Source organism: Lynx rufus, unplaced genomic scaffold, assembly GCF_022079265.1.
Source record: "Lynx rufus isolate CCGP_SWC_20201006 ecotype Redwood Valley unplaced genomic scaffold, mLynRuf1.p SCAF_3, whole genome shotgun sequence".
NCBI lineage: Eukaryota > Metazoa > Chordata > Mammalia > Carnivora > Felidae > Lynx > Lynx rufus.
In genome coordinates, this window is record NW_025814845.1 from 80,166,874 (window position 1) to 80,189,968 (window position 23,095).

At 36.6% G+C, this 23,095-nt stretch overlaps 1 protein-coding gene across 1 annotated transcript in view; it reads left to right on the forward strand.

The window, feature by feature from the left end:
- The first annotated feature begins 496 nt into the window (after positions 1 to 496).
- Positions 497 to 23,095, forward strand: part of CUNH4orf17 (chromosome unknown C4orf17 homolog) — a 28,268-nt gene continuing 5,669 nt past the window's right edge. Inside the window, exons 1-4 of the mRNA XM_047090698.1 lie at positions 497 to 623; positions 7,575 to 7,784; positions 10,344 to 10,408; positions 15,632 to 15,775. Of these exons, the coding sequence (XP_046946654.1) occupies positions 497 to 623; positions 7,575 to 7,784; positions 10,344 to 10,408; positions 15,632 to 15,775 (546 nt within the window). The remainder of the gene's footprint in view (positions 624 to 7,574; positions 7,785 to 10,343; positions 10,409 to 15,631; positions 15,776 to 23,095) is intronic.

A 23,095-nucleotide genomic window follows, 5' to 3' on the forward strand; every position in this document is an offset into this window, starting at 1 on the left:
AAAGGTCTTCATATGTATATTATATCATAATATGAAAGGTGTATTCGTGTAAAGCACATTTGTGGGTATTGTATTTTAAAGCTATAATTTTCATTTACTATATCAAAATTGATAACCTGTTATTTTTATGTTGGTAAGCTAACAAAGTGACCTTAAATGTAATTAAATATAGAATGTATTTTAAGCTTCTCACAAATGTTTTGAATTTTCCAGGGAAAAATTCTTTGCTTCCACCCATACCCGAATTCATTTCAATGTGTACAAAAATTTAATCTGAAAGTATAATAGCCTCACATTGCTTTGACAAGGGAAACAACTCAGCAGTGCAAGCAATGAAGAAATATTTGATGTGTAAGAAATGTCAAGAGCCCCTCATCAGAATGATTGTCATTTTATGATTTCAGGGTCAGAGCACCTCTGGAAGTGAGGTTACCAGGTAGAACCCCAAGACATTTTGTGGCAACAGTGGAGAGGGGCAAACCAACATCCCGAGAACATGAGCCTCAAGTCCCCAATGTCTGCTCCTCAGTTTGAGAGCAAATGCAGCCATATTATGGCTAGAAATGGAGGTTGTTTTCTAGTCCGGCACACCCCTCATCCCAGAAGGGTGTGCCACATCAAAGGTAAGGTGACTCAAGGTCCTAGAATGTTTCCCTTTCTCAACATTTGGGCTACTTGATGATTCTGGTGGGTAAGCACAGGGATACTGTTCAAAATATGTAACCAATAGGGAGGCCCAGGTTTTGAACATTAAGACCAGATGCCAGCATTGGAGTTAGAGCAGAGGCTTACAGGCATCCTCTGTGCCAGGCATTAACCCTTGGTTGGGAAAGGGACTATAAATTTGGTCCCTTCTTGAACTTCCTTCCTTTCCTCTTGCAATACTTCCCTTGATCTCATCACTTTTTTTTTCTAAATATTTTGCAAAGTAAGCTACTTCTCCCCATGGCCATGGTTGCAGCTCCATTGTAGGCCATTCTTATCCCTTGGTCTGACTACTACTTTTGCAATTTGTAGCCTTCTAACTGCTCTACTTCCACCCCTGCCCTCATCCAATCCACTCTCCATAGAACAACAAGAAAGATCATATTAAAATGTAAATTTAACTGCTCAAATATCCTACTCAAAATCCTTCAGAGACTTCACATGCACTTAAGATAATGATTATCTTGACATAGACTAAAATGTTTCCTATGATGTATGTGGCCTCTGCCTCTTTTGACTCATTTCCTATCAATACCTACCTACCCGTCTTCACTGTACATAAACCACACTGGACTTGCGTAAGTTCCTTGAACACGTAATAAGACTTTTCCAACCTCTGGATTTTCACTCATACTATTTCCTCTTGCCAAAAATTCCCTTATTACTTGCTGTTTCTCATTTTTCAAGTTTCTTGAAATGTAACTTAAAAGAGACATTCTGGGCTCCATATCCTCAATCTAAATTAAATTTCCTTATGTTATATTCTCATAGTATTCTATCACAGTAATTGTCTTAAGTCAGGTTCTCTGGAAATAGACTGTAGTATGGAGAACTGTTTGAAGGAGATTTACTGGGGCTGCTCTCAGGAACAACATGTATAGGAGTCAAGGGAAGCAGGATTTAGCAGAACTTGAGCTGTGATACAGATACAGTAGAGGCCTCAGTCAGCCCCATAAGGAGCCATGGATGGCTTTGTAGAGGTATCTCAACTTGAGGAAAGGGGGTAAGGCCTTTGTAATCCCCACCAAACACTCATTGGTCAAGTTCCCATCGTGCATGAGAACTATCTTCAGCTGGAAGCAATTCCCAGAGAGGGACTCAGCATGAGCCATCAGTAGCTGACACATCTGTCAGGTGGACAGATGAGTGTGCGCATCCTGAAAGCATGGTTTTGGGTAGATGCACCTCCACAGTCATTGCAGTTTGTGACTAAATATTTTTATTTGATTATGATCAAATACCTTCCACGAATTTGTGAGCTCCTTGAAAACAGAAGACATATCTGTTTTACACACCACTTATTTCAATTTCCCAAAGAGTGGCTGCCACATGGGAGGTGCTAGGTAAATTTTTGTGTAAGGAAAGAAGGGAGCTTAAATTATACCCAGGTAAAATTTAGAGCCTCTCATAGATTTTTAAACAGAGTTCATGTTCTACCTCAGCTATCTAGTTGTGTGTCCTTGAGCAAGTGATTTCATTCTTTAAAAAATCATTCTAGCTGTATTATAGAAAGTGGAAGGGAGCAGGGGCCTAACAAGGGGTTGGGAGATAAGTTAAAAGATGGACTTAGTCATCTAAGTGAAAGGGATAGAGAATGGGCCAGGGCAGAGTAAGCAGAGAAGTGAAGGCTGAACTTTGGGGCAGAGCAAGAGGAAAAGCTTAGGTGAGCAGCACAGAGGAAAAAAAAAAACACATCAGAAGGTTATGAGATAAACCAAGATTCAATGAGAATGGCTGGGGATGATCATCAAAGACAAATTCCTAGAGAAGATCAGGAAAATGAAAGCCAAGAGAAAGCAAACAGATATTACAATAGAAGTCATAGATGACCTTGAAATCTATTGTTGTGGCAAAATCTGATGACAGAGTGTTTCAAAATCCACATGAGAAAACCATTTCATTTAATTGGAACTTTTTTTTCTATGAAGGCAAATACTACCAAATTGAGTGTAATATTTTTTCTGACTTTCAGATACTTGATATATAATATATAATTCTTGTATATGTTATTTCACATTCTGCCTTGAATATCTTATACCTATAATTATAGCATAAAACTGTTGGCAGGCAAGGGATGGAGTTTTATGCCTTCAAACACCCTACAATGCCTACCACAAAGCCTTGCTGATAGTAATATATGTTCACATATAAATATATGTTCAATTGAATACGAAATTTTCTTGGAAATCTTTCAAGGATATTCATGCAAATTCTAGAAAGCCTAGTAACTGGAGTTGGATGAGAAAGAGAAGAGCAGCAAACTGCTTTGTCTTGGCCATTAACAGCCAGTGCTTTGAGCCCATACTGAGTAAAAGGACACTACAACTAGTTTCACTAGTTTTACGCCAAAGATAATTCTTATAGTCCATTTTACCAATATTCAAATGTTCTAGTCTGTTGAGATCTAATGTTATTATCAGTGATAAATCTTTTAAAAATTAAATCATCAGTAAGTTTGTTCAGGGATGCCTGGGTGGCTCAGTTGGTTGAGCGACTGGCTTTGGCTCAGGTCATGATCTCACGGTTTGAGCCCCGCATCGGGCTCTGTGCTGACAGCTTAGAGCCTGGAGCCTGCTTCAGATTCTGTGTCTCCCTTTCTCTCTGTCCCTCCCCCACTCATGCTCTATCTCTCTCTGTCTCAGAAATAAGTAAACATTTAAAAAAAATTTTTTTTAAAGTTTGTTCAGTCTAAGAAATGTCAGGTTAGAGTCTCTATTTGTGATACATATAGGCACTCTGCTAACAACAAAACACAAGCCAGTTTCTGCTCACAGTGTAGTTTGGAGGAGATATAAATAGAAGGAAATAATTATAATACAGTGTGTTATGTGCAATAATAGAAGTATGGTGGAAGTTGAGGTGTAATACAGAAATAGGAAAATTACTGGAGGAGTATCAAGAATGCATTTCACGGAGATTTGATTGAGAGATACATATGATAAACATTAAGGAGCAACAATTAGCAGGAGTTGGACCTTTATTGGATTTGGGAATGGAATAACAAGTCTAGAATTACTACCAGTTTTTTTAGCTTGGTTGATCAGGTGGATAGTGGACCAACTATTAGTCTTGAGCATATGGGAGGAAGAACATATATAGGAGGTAAGATTAAAAGCTTCATATCAAACATGTTGTACTCAATGTGCCAATGGAACATTCAGGAGCAAATGACCAAGTAGAGAAACGGATATAAGGACTTGGAGCCTAAGGACTGGATGAGTCTATAAAGTAGATTTGAAAAGCAGGAACATGTAGGTTAAAACTATAATGTTATTGCTCAAGAAAGCAAGGAAATGCCAAAAAACCCTGAAAAACACAGGGATGTATAGACACAGAAAATCCAGAGAAAGAGACTGAAAAGAAAGGGCAGAGATGCTGGGTTGAAAAATGTTGTCTCCGAAAATGGAAAGAAGTGATTTTAAAGAAAGAGGGAACAGTAAATGGGGTCATCCATAGAAAGGTAAATGCATGTAAGAGACGAAAATTTTTCAGTTAATTTACAAACTAGCGATCTCTACAACCTCTTCTATCACATAGAATAGAGAAAGCTTGAATTTATAGACCTGAGGATATTAAAATCTTACATTTGCTTGGCAGAGGTTTTTGAGCTGTGTTCTGGAGTCTTAGAAATCTGGGCAGGAGACAAACATGGAGTAAAATGTGCTTGAACAAAGGACACAACAGCCAAAGAAATTTGAGTGTCACTACTGCATAGAAAAAAAGCATTATATTTAGTCATGGGATTAAATGAGACTTTTCTTGTTTCCAGAACTTTGGCTAAAGCCAAATTTCAAGATCATTTGTGCATGACTTGCTAAGAGGTGATTTAAAAACTGGCTCTACCATGGTAGCCTATCTCCAGGCTCTTTTGCTTTAGAGAAGAGTAAAAGTTCATGAAAAGGAAAGAAAGTGAGGATTTCTTTGACAAGAGTCTTTGGGGTGCTGTGTACTCCCCCTCCCCTCCATGATGAACAGTAGTAGCTGCCTTCACCGGTACCTTCAGGGCTTTCCAGGGGACCATTTATGGAGAACGGAGGGTCTAGAGAGGAGACTGAGATCTCACTGGCTAGCAAGATCCTTGCCTGTGCTGTTCCTGGTCTGCCCTGTACTGTTTCTGCAGTGGAATATGGGGAGACTATTCTTGGGGTGAACTTGTTCTGTATCTTCTATGCTATGGAAGACAGAGAATGGTGTCTGATTCTCTTCTAAAATCTAAAGACAAGAGCCAACTGGAGCTGCCTGAAGCTAGCTATGTCAGTGGCACAAAGACTGGGATTAAGTTGCTCTCCCACAGAAGACTAGGCAAAGGGCCTTGTTTCCTGTGGGCTAGAGTGGACACTCAGGAGGAAGCTGGTCAAGAACTGTCTTACAGGTACCCAGCCCAAGAGGACTAACCACTATAATAGGACAACTCCAGCCAAAAGAGGCTGGTGACATTTTGCCTGGTGTGAAGGTGGGAAGGAAGAGATGTGAATAATTTTCTGGTAGGTACATTATCCATGACTGAACAGTATCAGAGATTTCCTCAACCAAGGGTCTCCAAAGAACCCACAAAAATGCCTCATGAGAGAAAGAGCCAGCATTTCTTCTCTGTCTCACAGATCCACTTTCATAGATGCCTCAACACTAAATTAAAACCATTCGGCAAGTAAGACTTTGTGTCCCTTTAACCATTCCTTCATCTTCCACCCCAACTCCAGAGGAGCTGGAAGCAGTGAGTGGGGAAGGGAGAGTGGAAGAGCAACGTGGAGGAAAAACAGACCACACCCCCACTCCCCTGCTGGTCTGTGGAGGTTGGGTCATCCTTGGCCTGGAGAGGAGGGTGTGAAATGAAATGGACTACTAATACTTTTACAACACCAGCTATGCTGATAGTCAATATTTTTGGCATCTTTGATGGAAAGTTTTGTACACGATAAAGATTATTGCAGTTACTTGTTATTTTTAAATCAAATTTTAAAATAACAATTCTAAACCTTTTTGTTTTAACATTTAAAATTTAACTTAACCCAATATTAGAGCACACTCATCAACTAAGGAAAATTACCTTGGACAAAAAGATAAAATGAGAGTATGTTCTCATTAAACTGGGGCTGCATATTAGAAAATTAGATAGGAATGTGATATTTGAATCTTCTGGTGACACTCTCCCACAAGGTGAGTCCCTCATAATTACAAAGGTAACAGAAATTTGATGCCCTATAGGGGGAGCTGGTCATTCCTAGGCCCAAAACTCCATAACCTAATTCTGTATATTCAAAGCAGTTAATGAAACTCCCACTGATGTTGTCCTAATCTTCTTCACTGCTGGGTTGAGTTTTACATTTCCCTGACTAGCTTTAAATCATTTAATATTGTCCCATTTGACTCTGAAACCACTTTAGTGCCCTTCCACTTTTTACATTTCTGGGTAGTTCTTTCCCAACTCTTGGATAGATAGAATCTGAATTCTTTCATATTATGTATCACCATTTTTTAATTAAAGGAGGTAGCAGAGAAAATAAGGATTTTCCCCTTGAGTTGTCTTCATGTTAATCTTTTATTTTTTTCATTTGGTAGGCAGTTTTTCACCATACACCTGGGCCAATCACTATCTCAGGTGTTTAAGATAAAATGGTAAGATGTGATGCTATCTTTAAAAATGTTATTCTCATTTCTATATGGAACCAGTTACTATCAGTAAAGTTCTAAGTATCAGACTAAATAAAAGCTTTATATTTGGCTGTGTTATTCATTCATTTGATAAATAATCATAGAGCACCTACTTTGTGCCAGGCACTATTCTAGACACTGGGAATAGAGTAGCAAACCAAACACACAAAATCCATGCTTTCATGAAGCTTACACTCTAGGACAGCTCAGCCCAGCAATGTGCAAACAGATATGACAAGGGACAAATGCTATGAGAAAAATAAAAAGGCATAACGGAACAGAGTGTGAAGGGGTGCATTTCAGACAGGGGGTTCAGCAAAGACCTTTATGATGTCATTTGAGCAGATAGATAAGAAGGGGGGTACTGATAGTACTAGAAGGAAATTTAGAACAAAATGGGCACAAAAACCAAAACAAAAAACAAAAAAACAACACTATCCAGAAGCTTCTTGTGCAACTTCTTGGAAACAAGACAGCTGCCTATTACTATCTCTCATAATTCACGGATTAACATGGAGCAATGTCCTGTACACCCTCATTTCCTAAACTGTCCGACACGTCATGACATAGTGTTTACACGGAAAAGAAGATATGTCTATAATTCGATATATGACCCAGAAGCAAATAGCTGTTACAGGAGAGTGAAGGAGCCTAGAAGCCTTGGACATGAGGAAGGAGTTTGCTTTGCACTGTTTTTTCCTTCCTTACCTCGCTCATAATCTACCTCCTCCTGCCTCCTGTTCTTAGCTTATACAGCTGTCTATATCTTTTGCCAGTACGAAAAAAGAGCCAGTGTATGTCTTTTAGGAGGCCTTATTATATTGAGACATTTTGGATGCTTTCAAACGTCTAAATGTACTGTTCATGAAAAGGGCTAACATAATCCCGCTTGGTCATTATCAAAACTTGGGAAATGAGGCGTCTGTCTGGGATAGAGGCAGATCTATTCCACTTGACTCTCCAACTAAGATCAAAGATGTGAGCCTGGTTCTCAAGGCTAACGAGATGGCAGAACATTTCAAGGAAGCATGTATTGCTAACATAATTTGCTAAACTGACTTTCAAAGAATATCCACCTAGCATTCATTCATACGATTTGGAGTCTGACATCTTATATACACTTAACAATATCGAATTGGGAAATTGCTGATCATTCAGAGAAAACCTGCCAAAAACCTAATCTGTTTTTTTTGGTCTTTTTATCCTTACTCAACTAGGTTTGAATAACATTCCCATCTGTACTGTGAATGATGATGAGAACTCACTGGGAACATTGTGGGGTGTTGGCCAGTTCAACCACTTAGAGAAGGATGAGACACCATTTGCCAAATGCGGTTACCCACCCAGCACTGCGACCCTGGAGAGTCCTGTCAGAGAAGTCACACCGGCCCCAAACCATATCAAAATGCCCCCTCGGCCTCATTCTGGTGAGTCCCTTGCGACTAATGAAATCTTTCCTGAGGTCTCCTGCAAACAACCAGAGGTGGTAGGGGGGATAGTCTGTATGATTGCTAATATAACTGCAGCAATTTTAAAATATAGCAGCTAATATAGCTGCAGTGATTTCTCACTGTGAAACAGGTTATTCATTATAAAATTTTTTTATCCTTTTAATCTCATTTCAGTAGCCCAAGACATATTTGGTGTGGTTCTAGTCTCTAATTCCAACAAAAGTAGCTTAAGAGATACTGAAAATGAATGTTTACCCAATATGATAGGGAACCTACTGCAGACAAAAAGTGAGTCAGGGAAATGCAGTAGGGATGGAATTACATGTTTACATTTCTCCCTGCTGGATGGCCAGCTCCTGAAGGTCAGGGACCAGGGTTATTCCCTTCTGTGTTTCTGGTATCCTTGGTATCTCCCCAGGTCCCAGTACAGTGTTTGATCTTCAGTAAAAAAAATTTTAATTAATTAAATAATGTTTATTGAATTGAAATGAAAAGGGATTAATCAACAGAACACCATGATGACTATAGTTCACAATACTGTCTTGTATATTTGGAAGTTATGAAAGTAGATTTAAAATTTTTCAGCACAAGAAAAATATTGATAATTTTGCAAGGTGATAGTTAACTACACTTAACTGTGGTGATCATTTTGCAATATATACATATATCAAATCACGGTGTTGTACATCCTGCACTATCATATTTTAAAAAGCACAGCATGGCAAAATCTAAAGGGCTAGCTAAAATAGAAGGAACTCTGGGTATTGGAAATTGCTTCCAGTTCTCCTTCTCTTGTCCTGTCCAGTTACCTGCCATTATTAAAAGTTTCAGGGCACCTGAGATTGTTTTGGTATAGTGTGGTAAAATAATATTGTCTTTCAAAAAGCGACAATAAGAGGCATCATTAGTAGAGTACTTCCTATGTGATTCCATTCTAAGGTCTTCACGCTTGCTAACTCATTTCATCCTTTCAAAGAGTTCCTCTTCCTTCCTTTCCACTAGCAGTAGAGAATAAAGCCCACACATTCCACCTACTGTTGGGTGTTCCTTCCTATACCATAAAACCCAGAAACTTAACAGTTAGGTTTGCAAGAGTCCCCTAATGGGAGTTAAGTGTTGCCACCTGATCAGATGTATATTTCATATGTGGGGCTAAGGTCATCGTTTTGGTTGCTGTCTGCTCTCAAGCATGACTGGAGACATGGGGTTTTCCTGCTACAATATCCCAGTGTTCAGATTCTGGATTTATGGGTGTCAGATGCCAAGTCAGCAGATACGGTGGCTTTCAGATTGCAGCATGTTCCATTGCCTCATCTTTAGCCTCAGTGATGTGACAGCAACTCAAGTGTCAGTGGCATCCTGACTCCCCTCCCCCCCCATAAAGGCTGTGCCCCCTGGCGGGCCAGGTGCAAGGCGTTCTTGAAGTGATTTGTGAGGGTCAACGCCAGAGTTCACTGCTCCAGCCCTTCCAGTGATGTTGCAAATACCGCATTCCCTGTCTTATTTACATTTTTGCTTAAAATAGAGTGGTTTCTGTTTCCCCGAAGTGAACACTACCTTAATAGACCACCACCCATAACTTTGTTCTTCCTACTTCCTGTTCTCTTCTGGAGAGGTAACTTTACAATGGTTTTCTCTCTTCAGCTAGAACTAATGAATTCAGTTACTGTTGGGAATATGCACAAAATCTTTGCATCTTTTAAGAAATTGTTTCTGTTGACTATGGCTTCAGTAAAAACGATAGCATTATTTACAGAGAATGTAGCTTTATTTAATTTAATGCAAAATGAAATTAAGCAAATATTTAAATGGTTTAAAGTGATTTAGTTAGATGATGCTATGAAATGTGTAAGGTTGAGAGACTGATGAAATAAGAAATATAATTAAAAATGTAATTATAACTCAATACACATCCTCTGCTTGTGGCCACAGGGCAAACAGCGCACCTATAATCTCTTTAATTAGGAAAAGTGACAGCTATATGGACAGGAAACAGAGAAAAACATGTTTTATATGAAATGTGCACTTTTAAAAATTAGTTTACCCAGATCAAGAAAATTCTTCTAGTCTTTCTTTATATCATCTTCCTGGGCATTGAATTAGTTTTGTAAATATCAATATGCTTTAAAAAATTTTTTTTATTAGTTTTTTTTTTTTTTATTTTTGACAGGCAGAGAGAGACAGAGCACATATGGGGAAGGGGCAGAGAGAGAGGGAGACACAGAATCCAAAGCAGGCTTCAGGTTCTGAGCTGTCATCACAGAGCCTGATGTGGGGCCTGAACTCACGAACCGTGAGATCATGATCTGAGCCGAAGTCGGACACTCAACCAACTGAGCCACCCAGGCGCCCCTTAATATGCTTTTATTATGTTATTCTGGTATAACTCTACCTGCAAGTTTTTCAACAGATCCCTGAGTTGACTTTAATTAAAATCCAGATATACTCTCACTTATTTCAGCAACTGATGTATATGTTATGTGGTAGAATTTTTTCTGTTTGATCTAAATATATATTTCTGTGTCATCATTTCAGAGCCCTGCAGAAAAATCAGGGAGTGCTTCAAAACTTCCAGTGAGAATCCCTTAGCAATTAAAAAGGTAAAGAAACAACTATTTACAGTTACCTATTTAATTTGACTTCTGTCATTTCCTCTCCTCTTCACATAACTTTCTGAAAAGGCACATTTCATAGTATCTTTAAGCTTTATTTAGGTGTAATTAACACAATATAAAATACACATATTTAGAGTATACAATTTGATGAATTTTGACAAATATATATCCACATCTGGGAAGCCACCACTGAAATCAAGAGAATGAACATACTAACCACTCCCACAAGTTTTTTCAAAACCCCAGCCCTGGCCCTCCCACATGCAAATATTTATCTGCTGTTGCTCAAAATTAGCATGCAGTGTTTTAGGCTTTTATGTAATGAAATCATATAATGAATTATTTTTTAAAATATGGTTTCTTCAGACTCTTAACTCTAAAGAACAAACTGATGGGTGGGGGTTGGTTAAAAAGGAGATGGGGATTAAGGAGTGCATATGTTGTGATGAGTGCCAGGTGATTATGGAAGTGTTGAATCACTATATTGTACATCTGAAACTAATGTTATACTGTATGTTAACTAACTGGAATTTAAATAAAAACAAAAAAATGGTTTCTTTAACTCAGCATCAATATTTTAAGATTCATCCATATTGTTATGTTCATCAGTAATTCATTCCTTTTTATTGCTGAGAAATATTCAATTGTATGGGTATCCCACAATTTGTATACGTGTTCACCCATTGATGGACATTTAGTTTGTTTCCAATTTTTGCTGAAGCTGGTATGAACATTTGTGTACTCGTCTTTGTATGGATATATATTTTCTTTTCTCTTGGGTAAATACATAGAAGTGGAATGATTGGGTCTTATAGCAGGTAGGTTAAAATTTTTAAGAAATTGCCAATGTGTTTTTCCAAAGTGGTTTTACGATTTTACATTTCTGCCAGCAGTGTATGTTTCTTTTCCTCCACATCCTGCCAACACTTAGTATAGTTAGTATTTTATAATTTTAGCCAATCTAGTGGCTAATGGTATCTCATTAGCCAATGGTATCTCATTGTAGTTTTAATTTGCATTTCCCTGATGACTAGTGAGGTTGATATCTTTTCATGTTCTTACTTACCATCCCTATATGGCATTTTTATGAGAAATGTGTGTTCAAATCTTTGCCCACATTGTAAATTGGGTTGCTGGACTTTTTATTATGAAGTTTTAGGTAAAAATTCTTTTGTCACATATACATTTTGTAAATGTTTCTTCTAGTCTGATGGTTACTTTTTTTTGTAACAGTGACTTTTGAAGAACCAAAATTTAGAAGTTTGATGAAACCCAAATTTAAAATTTTTCTATTATAGTTTCAAATCCACATGATGTTTATCTCTCTGTTGTGTCTTATTGCAAAGACTAACCTCTAGCCCAATGTTGAGTAGAAGTGATGAAAGCAGATAACCATGTCTTAGGAGAAAAGCTTATATTTCACCATTGAATATGATGTCAGTTTACTTTATTTATAGATGCCCTTTATATGGCTGAGGAAGTTCTTTTCCATTTCTAGTGTCCTGAAGCTTTTATCAGAAATAGGAATTGGATTTTGTCAAATGCTTTCTCTGCATCTATTTAAGATGAGCATATTTTTCTTTTTTAATCTGTTAATATGGTGAATTGTTTTGGTTAACTTCCAAATGTTAAACTACCCTGGCATTTCTGGGGGGGGGGGGGAAACTCAGTTGGTCATGATGTGTTACCTTTTTATATATTTAATTTCATAAAACATTTTTTAACATTCTTGTGGCTATGTTCATAAGGAATACAATTTTGTAGTTTACTTGTAATGTCTTTTCTGGTTTTGATAGAGCGTATACTGGCTTCCTAGAATAAGTTGGGAACTTCTCTTTAAAATTCTGGGAGATTTTATGTAGAATTGGTGTTATTTCTTCCTTAGAAGTTTTGTAGAATTCGTCAGTGAAGCCATCTGGGCCTGGAGTTTTCTTTAAGTCAAGATTTTTAACTACAAATTCAGTTTCTTATTTTCACAGATTTAGACCATTCAGGTTATCTGTTTCTTTAGTGAGTTTTGGTGGTTTATATTGTTCATAGAATTCGTCTGTTTCATCTAAGTTGTTGAATTTACTGATATGAGGTCATTCATAACATATCCTTTTAATGATTCTATGATCAGTAGAGATGATTTGTGTCTCATTCCTGACACTGGGAATTTGTTTTCTTTTTTTCCTGATGTGTCTAGCTAGGTTTGTTAGTTTTATTGATTTTCTTAAAGAATCTTTTTTTACAAAAAGAAAGTTCTTTTCTTAAAGAAGCTTTTTACAAAAAAAAAATTATGAAAAAAAAAAGAAGAAACTTTTGGGACACCTAGGTGGCTCAGTCAGGCGTCTGACTTCAGCTCGGGTTATGATCTCACAGTTTATGAGTTCGAGCCCCGCATCGGGCTCTGTGCTGACAGCTCAGAGCCTGGAGCCTGTTTCAGATTCTGTGTCTCCCTCTTTCTCCCCTCCCTCACTCATGCTCTTTCTCTCTCTCAAAAATAAAATAAAACATTTTAAAAAAATTTTTAAAGAGAATAAGCTTTTCATTTTGTTGATACTTATTTTGATTTTTTGTTTATTTTATTGATTTTTCATTTGTGTCTTTATATAAGATGAAAGCTTAGGTCATTGATTTCAGACATTTTTCCTTTCTAATATGAGCATGTATTAATATATTTTTTTAAATAAACAGTGCTTTGGCTGTATACCCCAAATTTTACAATGTTGAGTTTTCATTTTCAATCTGTTTAAAATACTTTCTAATTTCCTTTTTAATTTCTTCCCTATTGGTTACTTAAAATTATGTTATTTAATTTCCAAATATTTGGAGATGTCACAGATATCTTTATGTGATTGATTTCTAATTTAATTCCATTGTGGTGAGAGAGTATACTTTGTATACTTTGAAACTTTTTAAATTTATTGAAACTTGTTATATGGTCAAGAATATGGTCAATCTTGCTCAATTTTTCATGTACCCACAAAAAGAATGCTCACTCTGCTGTTGTTGGGTAGACTGTAATATAAGTATCAGTTATGTTGGTTGATACTCTCATTCAGGTCTTCTACAGCCTTACTGATTTAGCTGTCTGCTTTTCTCTATCACTTATTGAGAAAGAGGTGTTGAAATCCCTGACTATAATTGTGGATTTCTATATTTCTCTTTTAATGCATATCAGTTTTTTTTGAGTCCCAGTGGCACAATTGGTTAGCACACAGTACTTATATCAGTTTTTAATCCTGTATTTTGAAGCTCTCTTATTAGAAGTATAACTATCTGGGTTTGTTATGTCCTTTTGATCAAATGACCCTTTTATCATTATAACATTACTAATTTCAATCCTCATAACATTCTTTGATTTGAAATCTATTTCATTATAGAACTATTCAGGTTTTCTATTTCTTCTTGAAGTGATTTTGGTTATGAAATTATTCATTGCATTGAAACATTCAGATTTATTGATAATGGTATACATAATAACCTTATATTATATTTTAAATATATCCAACATCTGTAAGATGTACCCTTTTACCTTTCAGTTTTGTTAATCTATGTCTTCATTTTTCAACAGAAGTTTATCAATTTTATTAGTATATCAAAGAATTAATTTGGGGGGTTTTGTAGATCCTCTATGTTGTATCTTTCTTTCCCATTTTGTTAATTTATGTTACCTTTTCCTTCTTTCCATACATGTACTTTATTTTATTGTTCTTTATTTGACACCTTTGGTCTTTCTGATATATATATTTTAGCTATAAATTGCTCTCTGAGGACTGCTTTTGCTGCTTTTGTAATTTTTGCTATCAGCATTAATTTAAAATTTTTTCTAATTTGCACTGTAATTTCTTTTTGCCTCATGACTTAGCTGCTGGATATTATGTATGAAAGTTATTTGTAGGAATCTGAAGCTTATGACAAAAGGACTTTTTTCCAAAGAGAACTTGGTGCTTGCTTCTGTAGGAACCCAGACGCCTTGCCACCCTAGACCAACTTAAATGAAGTTCAAAGCTTGATCTCAGGTTGTATTTCTTCAAGGACCATTGCACTTCTAGGTCACCTTTACCTTCAGGGTGTAGTCCTGTGTTGGCCCTTATTTGGGTCCTGAGCTTTGAGTCTTGTCTTTCAGGCTTTCAGGACCTTTTAAGCTGTCACAAGAAAAGTTTTCACTCTTCAGGATCTGACAATGACCTCAGGCCACAAATGGCTACTGTACTCCCTACAACTCAGGCTTCTCACTTGCCCTTTATGTTGGCCTATTAATTCCTACTTTATTCACTCCTTGACAGCTTTATTTTTTTTTATTTTAATCTGCCTTTTTAGTTGTGTCCAGTGGGAGAGTTGAATCAAAAAACTATGTATTGTTATTCCCTAAAACAAGACGTCTTTTTATATAATAAACTTTAACAGAAGAATGCATCTACATACGGTATAGCTTTACTTTCACTAAATGTCAATAGTTCAATATTGTTCTATCAATTCCAATCATCACAGTCCCCAGTTGTTGACATATTCAGCCACTTGGTTCTTTGTGTCTGAAATATCACTCACTTCTGAAGGTTAAAACCCTTTCTTAGAATAAGCACACAGATCTAAGGCTTCTATAACTCTTCTGGAACTTAAAGCTCTTCTAACCTTTTTAAAAAATTCTAAATTTCAGAGTACATTTACTTCCCAGAACAAGAAAATAGCCTTTGTATTTCCTCTTCCAGTTAATCAAGGGAAGTAATTTAGTTGACCTCTAATTCTCTAGCTCTCAGTTGCTGTTCAGCAGAACAAGGAGACAGCAGTTCACAACATGTAGTGTCTTCACAGACACTGCATGGAATCTTTTGAGTGTCTTCTTCCTGTCATGAAAGAGAAATCTTCCTAACTTAACAGAAAATCTCATGTGGTATCAATTTGTTGTTATCTGGAGCAGCTAGATAAATAAAGGTTACACATCAAACATTTAAAAATTATTATCTTGTTGTTTAACCAAGGGTTGAAACCAAGGGTTTAAAATGGCTTCACCAAAAGTAAATAATATCTCACTATGTGTTCTGTATCTAAATGAAAATATTTGATAATTAGATTTTTAAGGGAAGGTTGAAACTAACCCCTCTTTACTTTTATGTATGCCTCTTATTTACTACAATATTTCTCATTCATTTTATATTCAACTTTCATAGGAAATGTGAGTGGATACAAATGCATATTGATTATATTATGCCTTTGATTTAGGAAGAAATTAAGGTAAAAAAGCCACTGTCACCTCCAAAGGCATGCTCTACTGCTGGCTCTTGTTCTTCGGAGGTGATGAGTACCAAGACCGACGTCAAAGAGAACACCATTTGCATACCAAACTATCTGGATCAGGAAATCAAAGTAAGAGGCAGATTTTTTAAATCCATAACTTAGGAACAGCATGAACATACAAAAAGTCGCATTACTAACATCCTGAAAACTCTTTAGTGGCTCCCCCTTGACAACTGAATTGATTTAAAACCGCTTAGCCTGAAATCCAGGGCCTACTTCTATTTTTATTTCCAGTTTTCTCCCCGGAATCCCGTCACTGTTATGGAAACCTAACCTTTGGTTTAGGCATAATGAAGAACTTGGCATTGGCTGAACAAGCTCAGCCCTGTTCTTCCCACGTTTCTCTTTATCATTCTTTAGCATTCTTCCCAATGCTTGAAAGGCACTACTTCTTGCCATTAGCTATATATTTCCTGTACATATTTTAAGGCAGAGATTCCTCCAATCAACATCCATCTCTCTCTTATTTGTGGAAAACTGTTTCCTCAAACCTACTCTGCCTGGGGTTATAAACTTAGTTATATTTATAGTAATATGCCATATCAGACTACTGGAAGGTTCTTTCCAGCCACAATTATCTCTGAGAATGACATATAATCAAGAATAAACCAATCAGCTGGTATCTGTTTTCCTTCTTTAGATCCTTTTGGTAACCTCCACATTGCCTCGCCATAAGACTCACTACAATAAATTAAAGGTGAAAATACCATAATGATGACTTTGATAGCAGTTATAAATAAGTCTGTAGTAGCAATTGCAAACAGCAGAGCATGTTTTTAGGGTTATTATTGAATAATCCTGATAAGGAACTATTTTAAAAATAAAGCATAACAGTGGCATTGGGTATAATTATGCTGATGATTAAAATTGGGAAGGAAAATAAAAGGAAGGGAGGAGAAGAGGATAGAGTATTTGAAGACATGTGTTGCGGTTATACATGATTTCCTGATGATTCTGGCTAAAGACTTTCTATTTATATAGAGTCTTCAGAATCACTGTCTGTCTACCCACTACCGTCTGGCACCATAGATCCTCTAAAATTCGCTCATTTCCACCCTTAGGGACTTTCCCTCTCCTTGATCCTCTCAGTGGTCACCTTCTACTCATTAAAGTCTCGGTTTAAATATCACTTAAAAATACTTTCCCTGACCATCCAAAGTCACTACCTAGTCACTCTCTATACTATTACTCTTTGTTATTTTTTGCATAACGCATGCCCTATGTGATATGTTTCTATTTATCTGTTTCAGTACTGTCTCTGCTTCCTTGCTCCACTCACACCAAAATTTAAGTCTTATGGATCTCATACTCATCTGTCTTGGTTACTGCTTTATCTTCTGTGCCTAGATAAGTGCCGGGCACCTAGTAATTATTAAGTGAGTATTTATTGAATGTTGAATATAAACATTAAAAAGAAAAGTTCTACCAAGATCAAAGTGGAACTATAGAAAATCAGCTAACTATATAGGTCCTCAACTCAACCAAATGATAAACTGGGTACAGTTTTAGTAAGACTGTCTTCCTTCTTTATGCACATCAAATAATAGACCAGCAACATGATCTTATAGAACTGGGCTTTTGGGCATCTATTTAAAAAGCCTTCCTCTCAAATGCATCTTCTACCTCACAGATTTTGACTTAACTGGACATTAATACAAAATCTACTAAAATGTACTCTTTGAAAGAAGGCATCCTGTCTATCTTGTTCACAACTGATTCCTCAGCACTCATCACTTTGCTTGAAAACTATTAACTGGCACACACAGCATGGCATTTTATCTAACAGTTGGTGGCTATTTGTTAAATAAATGAAAAGAGAGGGAGTAAAGTGAGAAAATAGGTCTTACCAAAGTTTTTTGGCTTGTATAAATGAGTCATAAAAATAAATCTCATCTTGGTGGTATTCCAACCTTCCATGCTTTCAAAAAAAAAAATCTGAAATATCTTCCAATTTCCTACTATCCAAGCTGGTAACTCTGAATGGCCGTGAAGTCAAGAAATGTTTCTGCAAGCGTGTGTATGAAAGACTGTACAGTTTTACAATTATTACTTTACGGGAAAAGAAAAACAGAACGCTGTGTCTGTTCATATCTCGTTTTTAGATTTCCTCCTCAAAATCTTGAATTTATAGAAATAAGTCTCTTTACTATTGGCACGAAAAGCCTGCCAAACACATTCATTTACTTTACAAATATCTAATATCAATGACAAAATACTAGAGTTTAGGGATATAGCTCATTCCTTCACTCACATAGGTTATGAGAGAGATTGTGCAGATGTTGTTAAGAACATATAGGAGGAGATTTTGGAGCTGAGAGAGTCTTCAAGGGGAAAGAAACGTAAAGAATGTTTAAGACATAATTAGAAGATGAATAGAAGTATGGAAGAGATCATTCTCAGACGAGAGACCTTCATATCTAAAGGCTAAGAGGTGAGAGCACTGTTTATTCAAGGAATTAAAAACAGATGGCTGATGCAGAGTGCAGGGAGAAAGCTGCAAGAGATGAGGTTGGAGACTTATGCAGAGACCAGAAATAAAGGATATTATAAGCCATATTGAAATGTTCAGATTCATCTGAAGTACTATGGGAAGGTAGAGTAAAATTTTAAACATTGAGTTATACTGAAATTACTTTGTAAGTATAAGAATTAAAAGGTCAGATTGGACTTTAGAAAAATCACTCTAGATACAATATGCAGAATTAATTTGGAAGGGGGAGGCAAAATTGCAAGGGAGGTACTGTGCTTCCAAAATGTTAGGTTAATTCCAAGACTTAGCTTCCTGCTGTAAACAACTATATAACCGGGAAAAATACATGAACAAACTATTTTCAAGCATTAGGCAACAGACAGTGTAGATTTATGATGGTTGATAGAAAGAAGGGAAACCATTGAGATGATCTCCACTTTCAACCTAGATTTCAGCCTGGGCTTACTCCTAATCATGGCACAGAGAGGGGGAAGCCTAAACAGAACAATAACAGAAGTAACAGCTTCACTAGGTAGAGAAAAAAGAGTTTAGAGCTTGGGGACTCTGAAGTGGCTGGAGTTTACAAATAAGATACTAAAGAGGAGGAATCTGTGGAGAGAATAAGCTCCAGAAATCTGTATAGGGTTCCACAAGTCTTTAGTTCAGTATAAGTTACATATGCACAGGATGATATTCTGAGACCTGGAAGAAGAGAGCTAGTGGGAAGTAGGACATTGCTCAGAGACGCTGGCGTTCTGGTCTGCCAGAGTGGAGAGACCTTACTGAAGACACCAGGAACTCAACTGAAACCCCAGAAAGTCACACCTGAAAAGAGAGTAGGGTACTCTAGCCCTCAGTAGGGGCTACTCTAGATCTATAACCTCAAATCCTAAAATCAGGATTTAGCAGACCAAATTCACCCACCAATATATTAGGTACCATCGAAAAAAAACTCAATGAAAAGAAATCAGGAGGATTCCATAAAGTATGTATTCTACTTCCTCTCACTGAAAGGAGAATTATATTCTCTCAAAGTTGATCACTGAGATATCTATAAATTAGAAGAAGCTGGGAGCAATGTGCAATCACCATATTGATGAAAAACCCATTAGAGGCAGAGTGGCCTAGGGAATACCATAGGGCTTTTTTTCTTTTTTTGCCATGGCCATTGATTTATTGTGAAATTAGGAGCAAATTTATACTCTCTTCTAGTATATTGCATTATTGAGGACAAAAGTCTTAATAATATAACAAAGTTCAATATAGGGCAGTGGATTTTTCTGCCCTTTAATTTCAATTCTGTATCTCCAGCATCTAGATCAATAACAAACACAAATATCTGTTGAATTAATAATACTTCAAGAAATATTTCAGTTGATAAACCTTTAGCCAGACTCATCAAGAAAAAAAGAGAAAGGATTCAAATAAGTGAAATCAGAAATGAAAGAGAAGAAATAACAACTGACACCACAGAAATACAAAAAATTATACGAGAATACTGTGAAAATTTATATGCCAACAAATTGGATAATGTAGAAGAAATGGATAAATTCCTAGAAACATACAATCTTTCAAAACTGAACCAGGAAGCAAAATAGAAAATTTGAACAGACTGATTACTACTAACAAAATTGAATCTGTAATAAAAAAATCTCCCCACAAATGAAAGTCCAGATGGCTTCACAGATCAATTCTACCAAACATTTAAAGAAGAGTTAATACCTTTTCTTCTTAAACTATTCCAAAAAATAAAATAGGGAGGAAAATTTCCAAATTCATTTTATGAGGCCAGCATTACCCTGATGCCAAAATCAGACAAAGGCACTACAAAAAAAAAAAAAAAAAAAATTACAGGCAATATCTTTGATGAACACATATGTAAAATTCCTCAACAAAATATTACCAAACCAAATTCAACAACACATCAAAAGGACCATTCACTATGATCAAGTGGGATTTATTCTGTAGATGCAAAGGTTGTTCAATATTTGCAAATCAATGCAATATATTACATTAACAAGAGTAAGGATAAAAACCATATGATCATCTCAATAGATTCAGAAAAAGGTTTCGACAAAATACAGCATCAATCTGTGATTAAAAACTCTCAACAAAACTACATTGGGGAACATACCCCAATGTAATAAAGGCCACATATGAAAAACCCGCAGCTAACAAAATACTCAATGGTGAAAAACTGAAACTTTTCCTCTAAGATCAAGAATAAGACAAGGATGGCCACTCTCACCACTTTTACTCAACATAGTGCTGGAAGTCCTAGTGGCAGCAATCAGCAAGAAGTGAAATAAAACACATCCAGATTGGTAAGGAAAAAGTAAAAGTTCCACTAGTTGCAGATGGCATGATACTATATACCCTTAAACACTCCACCAAAAAACTATTAGAACTAATCAATGAATTCAGTAGAGTCACAGCATACAAAATTAACATACAAAAATCACCTGTGACTCTAATACAAGGTATCAGAAAAAGAAATTAAGAAATCAATCCCATTTATAATTGCACCAAAAATAATAAAATACCTAGGGATAAATTTAACCAAGGAGGTGAAAGAGCTATACTCTGAACCTATAAGACACTGATGAAAGAAATTGACAAAAACAATAGAAAGATATTCTATGCTCATGGATTGGAAGAATTAATATTGCTAAAAATGTTGATAGTACCTAAAGCAATCTACAGATTCATTGCAATCCTTATCAAAATACCAAAAACATTTTTCACAGAACTAGAACAAATAATACTAGAATTTTATGGAACCACAAAAGACCCTGCATAGTCAAAGCAATGTTGGGAAATAACTAATCTGGAGGTATAACACAATCCCAGATTTCAAGACATATCACATAGCTATGGTAATCAAAACAGTATGGTTCTGGCACAGAAATAGATACATAGATCAATGGTACAGGATAGAGAGCCCAGAAATAAACCCATGCTTATATGGCCTGTTAAGCTATGACCAAGGAGGCAAGAATATACAATGGGGATAAGACAGTCTCTTCAACAAATTGTATTGGGTAAACTGGATAACAACATGAAAAACAGAGAAACGGGGCCACTTTCTTACACCACAGACAAACATATACTCAAAATGGATTAAAAACCAAAATGTGAGACCTGAAAAAATAAAACTCCTAAAAGGAAGCATAGGCCATAATCTCTTGGACATTGGCTTTAGCAATATATTTATGGATATGTCTCCTCATGGAAGGAGGACAAAAGCAAAAGACAAAAGCAAAAATAAACTACTGGGGCTACACCAAAATAAAAAGCTTTTGCACAGCAATGGAAACCATCCACAAAACAAAAAGGCAACCTAATGAATGGGAAAATATATTTGCAAATGATATATCCAGTAAAGGGTTAATATCCAAAATATATAGAGAACATATACAACTCAACATCAAAAAGCCAAACAATGCAATTACAAAACTGACAGAGGAGGGGCACCTGTTAATCATCCAACTCTTGATTTTGGCTCAGGTCAAGATTTCACAGTTGTGAGATCGAGCCCCATGTCAGGCTCCATGTGAAGCCTGCTTGTGATAGTCTCTCTCTCTCTCTCTCTCTCTCTCTCTCTGTTTGTGTGTATGTGTGTGTGTGTCTGTCTCTGTCCTTCCCCCACTTTCTCTTTCCCTCTCTCTCAAAAATAAATAAACATTAAAAACAAATGAACAAAAAACCAAAGAGCACATGGCTTAAAAATGTTGGAGAAAAAGTATTATGTAAATGTGTCAGGCACATATTTGGTAAAAATATATTATTAAAAAAATGTGCAGAGGGAGGTGCCTGGGTGGCTCAGTTGCTTAAGCATCCGACTTCAGCTCAGGTCATGATCTCACATTCATGAGTTCGAGCCCCCCCATCGGGCTCTGTGCTGACAGCCCAGAGCCTGGAGCCTGCTTCAGATTCTGTCTCCCTCTCTCTCTGCCCCTCCCCTACTCTCTCTCTCTCTCTCTTTCTCAAAAATAAATAAACATTTAAAAAAACGTCAGAGGATCTGAATTGACATTTTTCCAAAGATGGCCAATAGACACATGGAAATGTGCTCAGTATCACTCATCATCAGTGAAACGCAAATCAAAACCACAATGAGATATCACCTCACACCTGTCAGAATGGCTGGTATCAAAAAGGCAATAATAACAAGTGTTGGTGAGAATGTGGAGAAAAGAGAATGCCTGTACACTGTTAGTGGGAGTGCAAATTGGTGCAGCTACTGTGAAGAACAGTATGGAGTTTCCTCAAAAAATTAAAAATTGGAAATACCATATGATCCAGTAATTCCACTACCCAAAGAAAATGAAAACAGTAACTCAAAAAGATGTATGCACCCCTATGTTCATTGCAGCATTATTCACAATAGCAAAGATATGGAAGCCACTCCAGTGTCCATTGATAGATAAATGGATGAAGAAGATACATATATACATACATACACACCATATCTTATACGTACATACATAAACATATATACAATGAACTGTTGTTTCATCATAAAAAAGTGTGAGATTGTGCCATTTGTGACAACATGGATGGACCCAGAGGGTATTATGCTAAGTGAATAAATCAGACAAAGAAAGAAAATACCATATGATTTCACTTACATATGGAATATGAAAAACAAAACAAATGAACAAAAAAAAGAGACTCTTTTTTGGTTAAAAATGTTTTAATGTTTATTTACTTTTAAGAGAGAGAGACAGACGGAGTGTGAGTGGGGGAGGGGCAGAGAGAGGGGGAAACACAGAATCTGAATCAGGCTCCAGGCTCTGAGCTGTCAGCACAGAGCCTGACTCGGGACTCAAACTCAGGAACCGTGAGATCATGACCTGAGCTGAAGTCGGACGCTCAACTGACTGAACCACCCAGGTGCCCCCAAACAGACTCTGAAA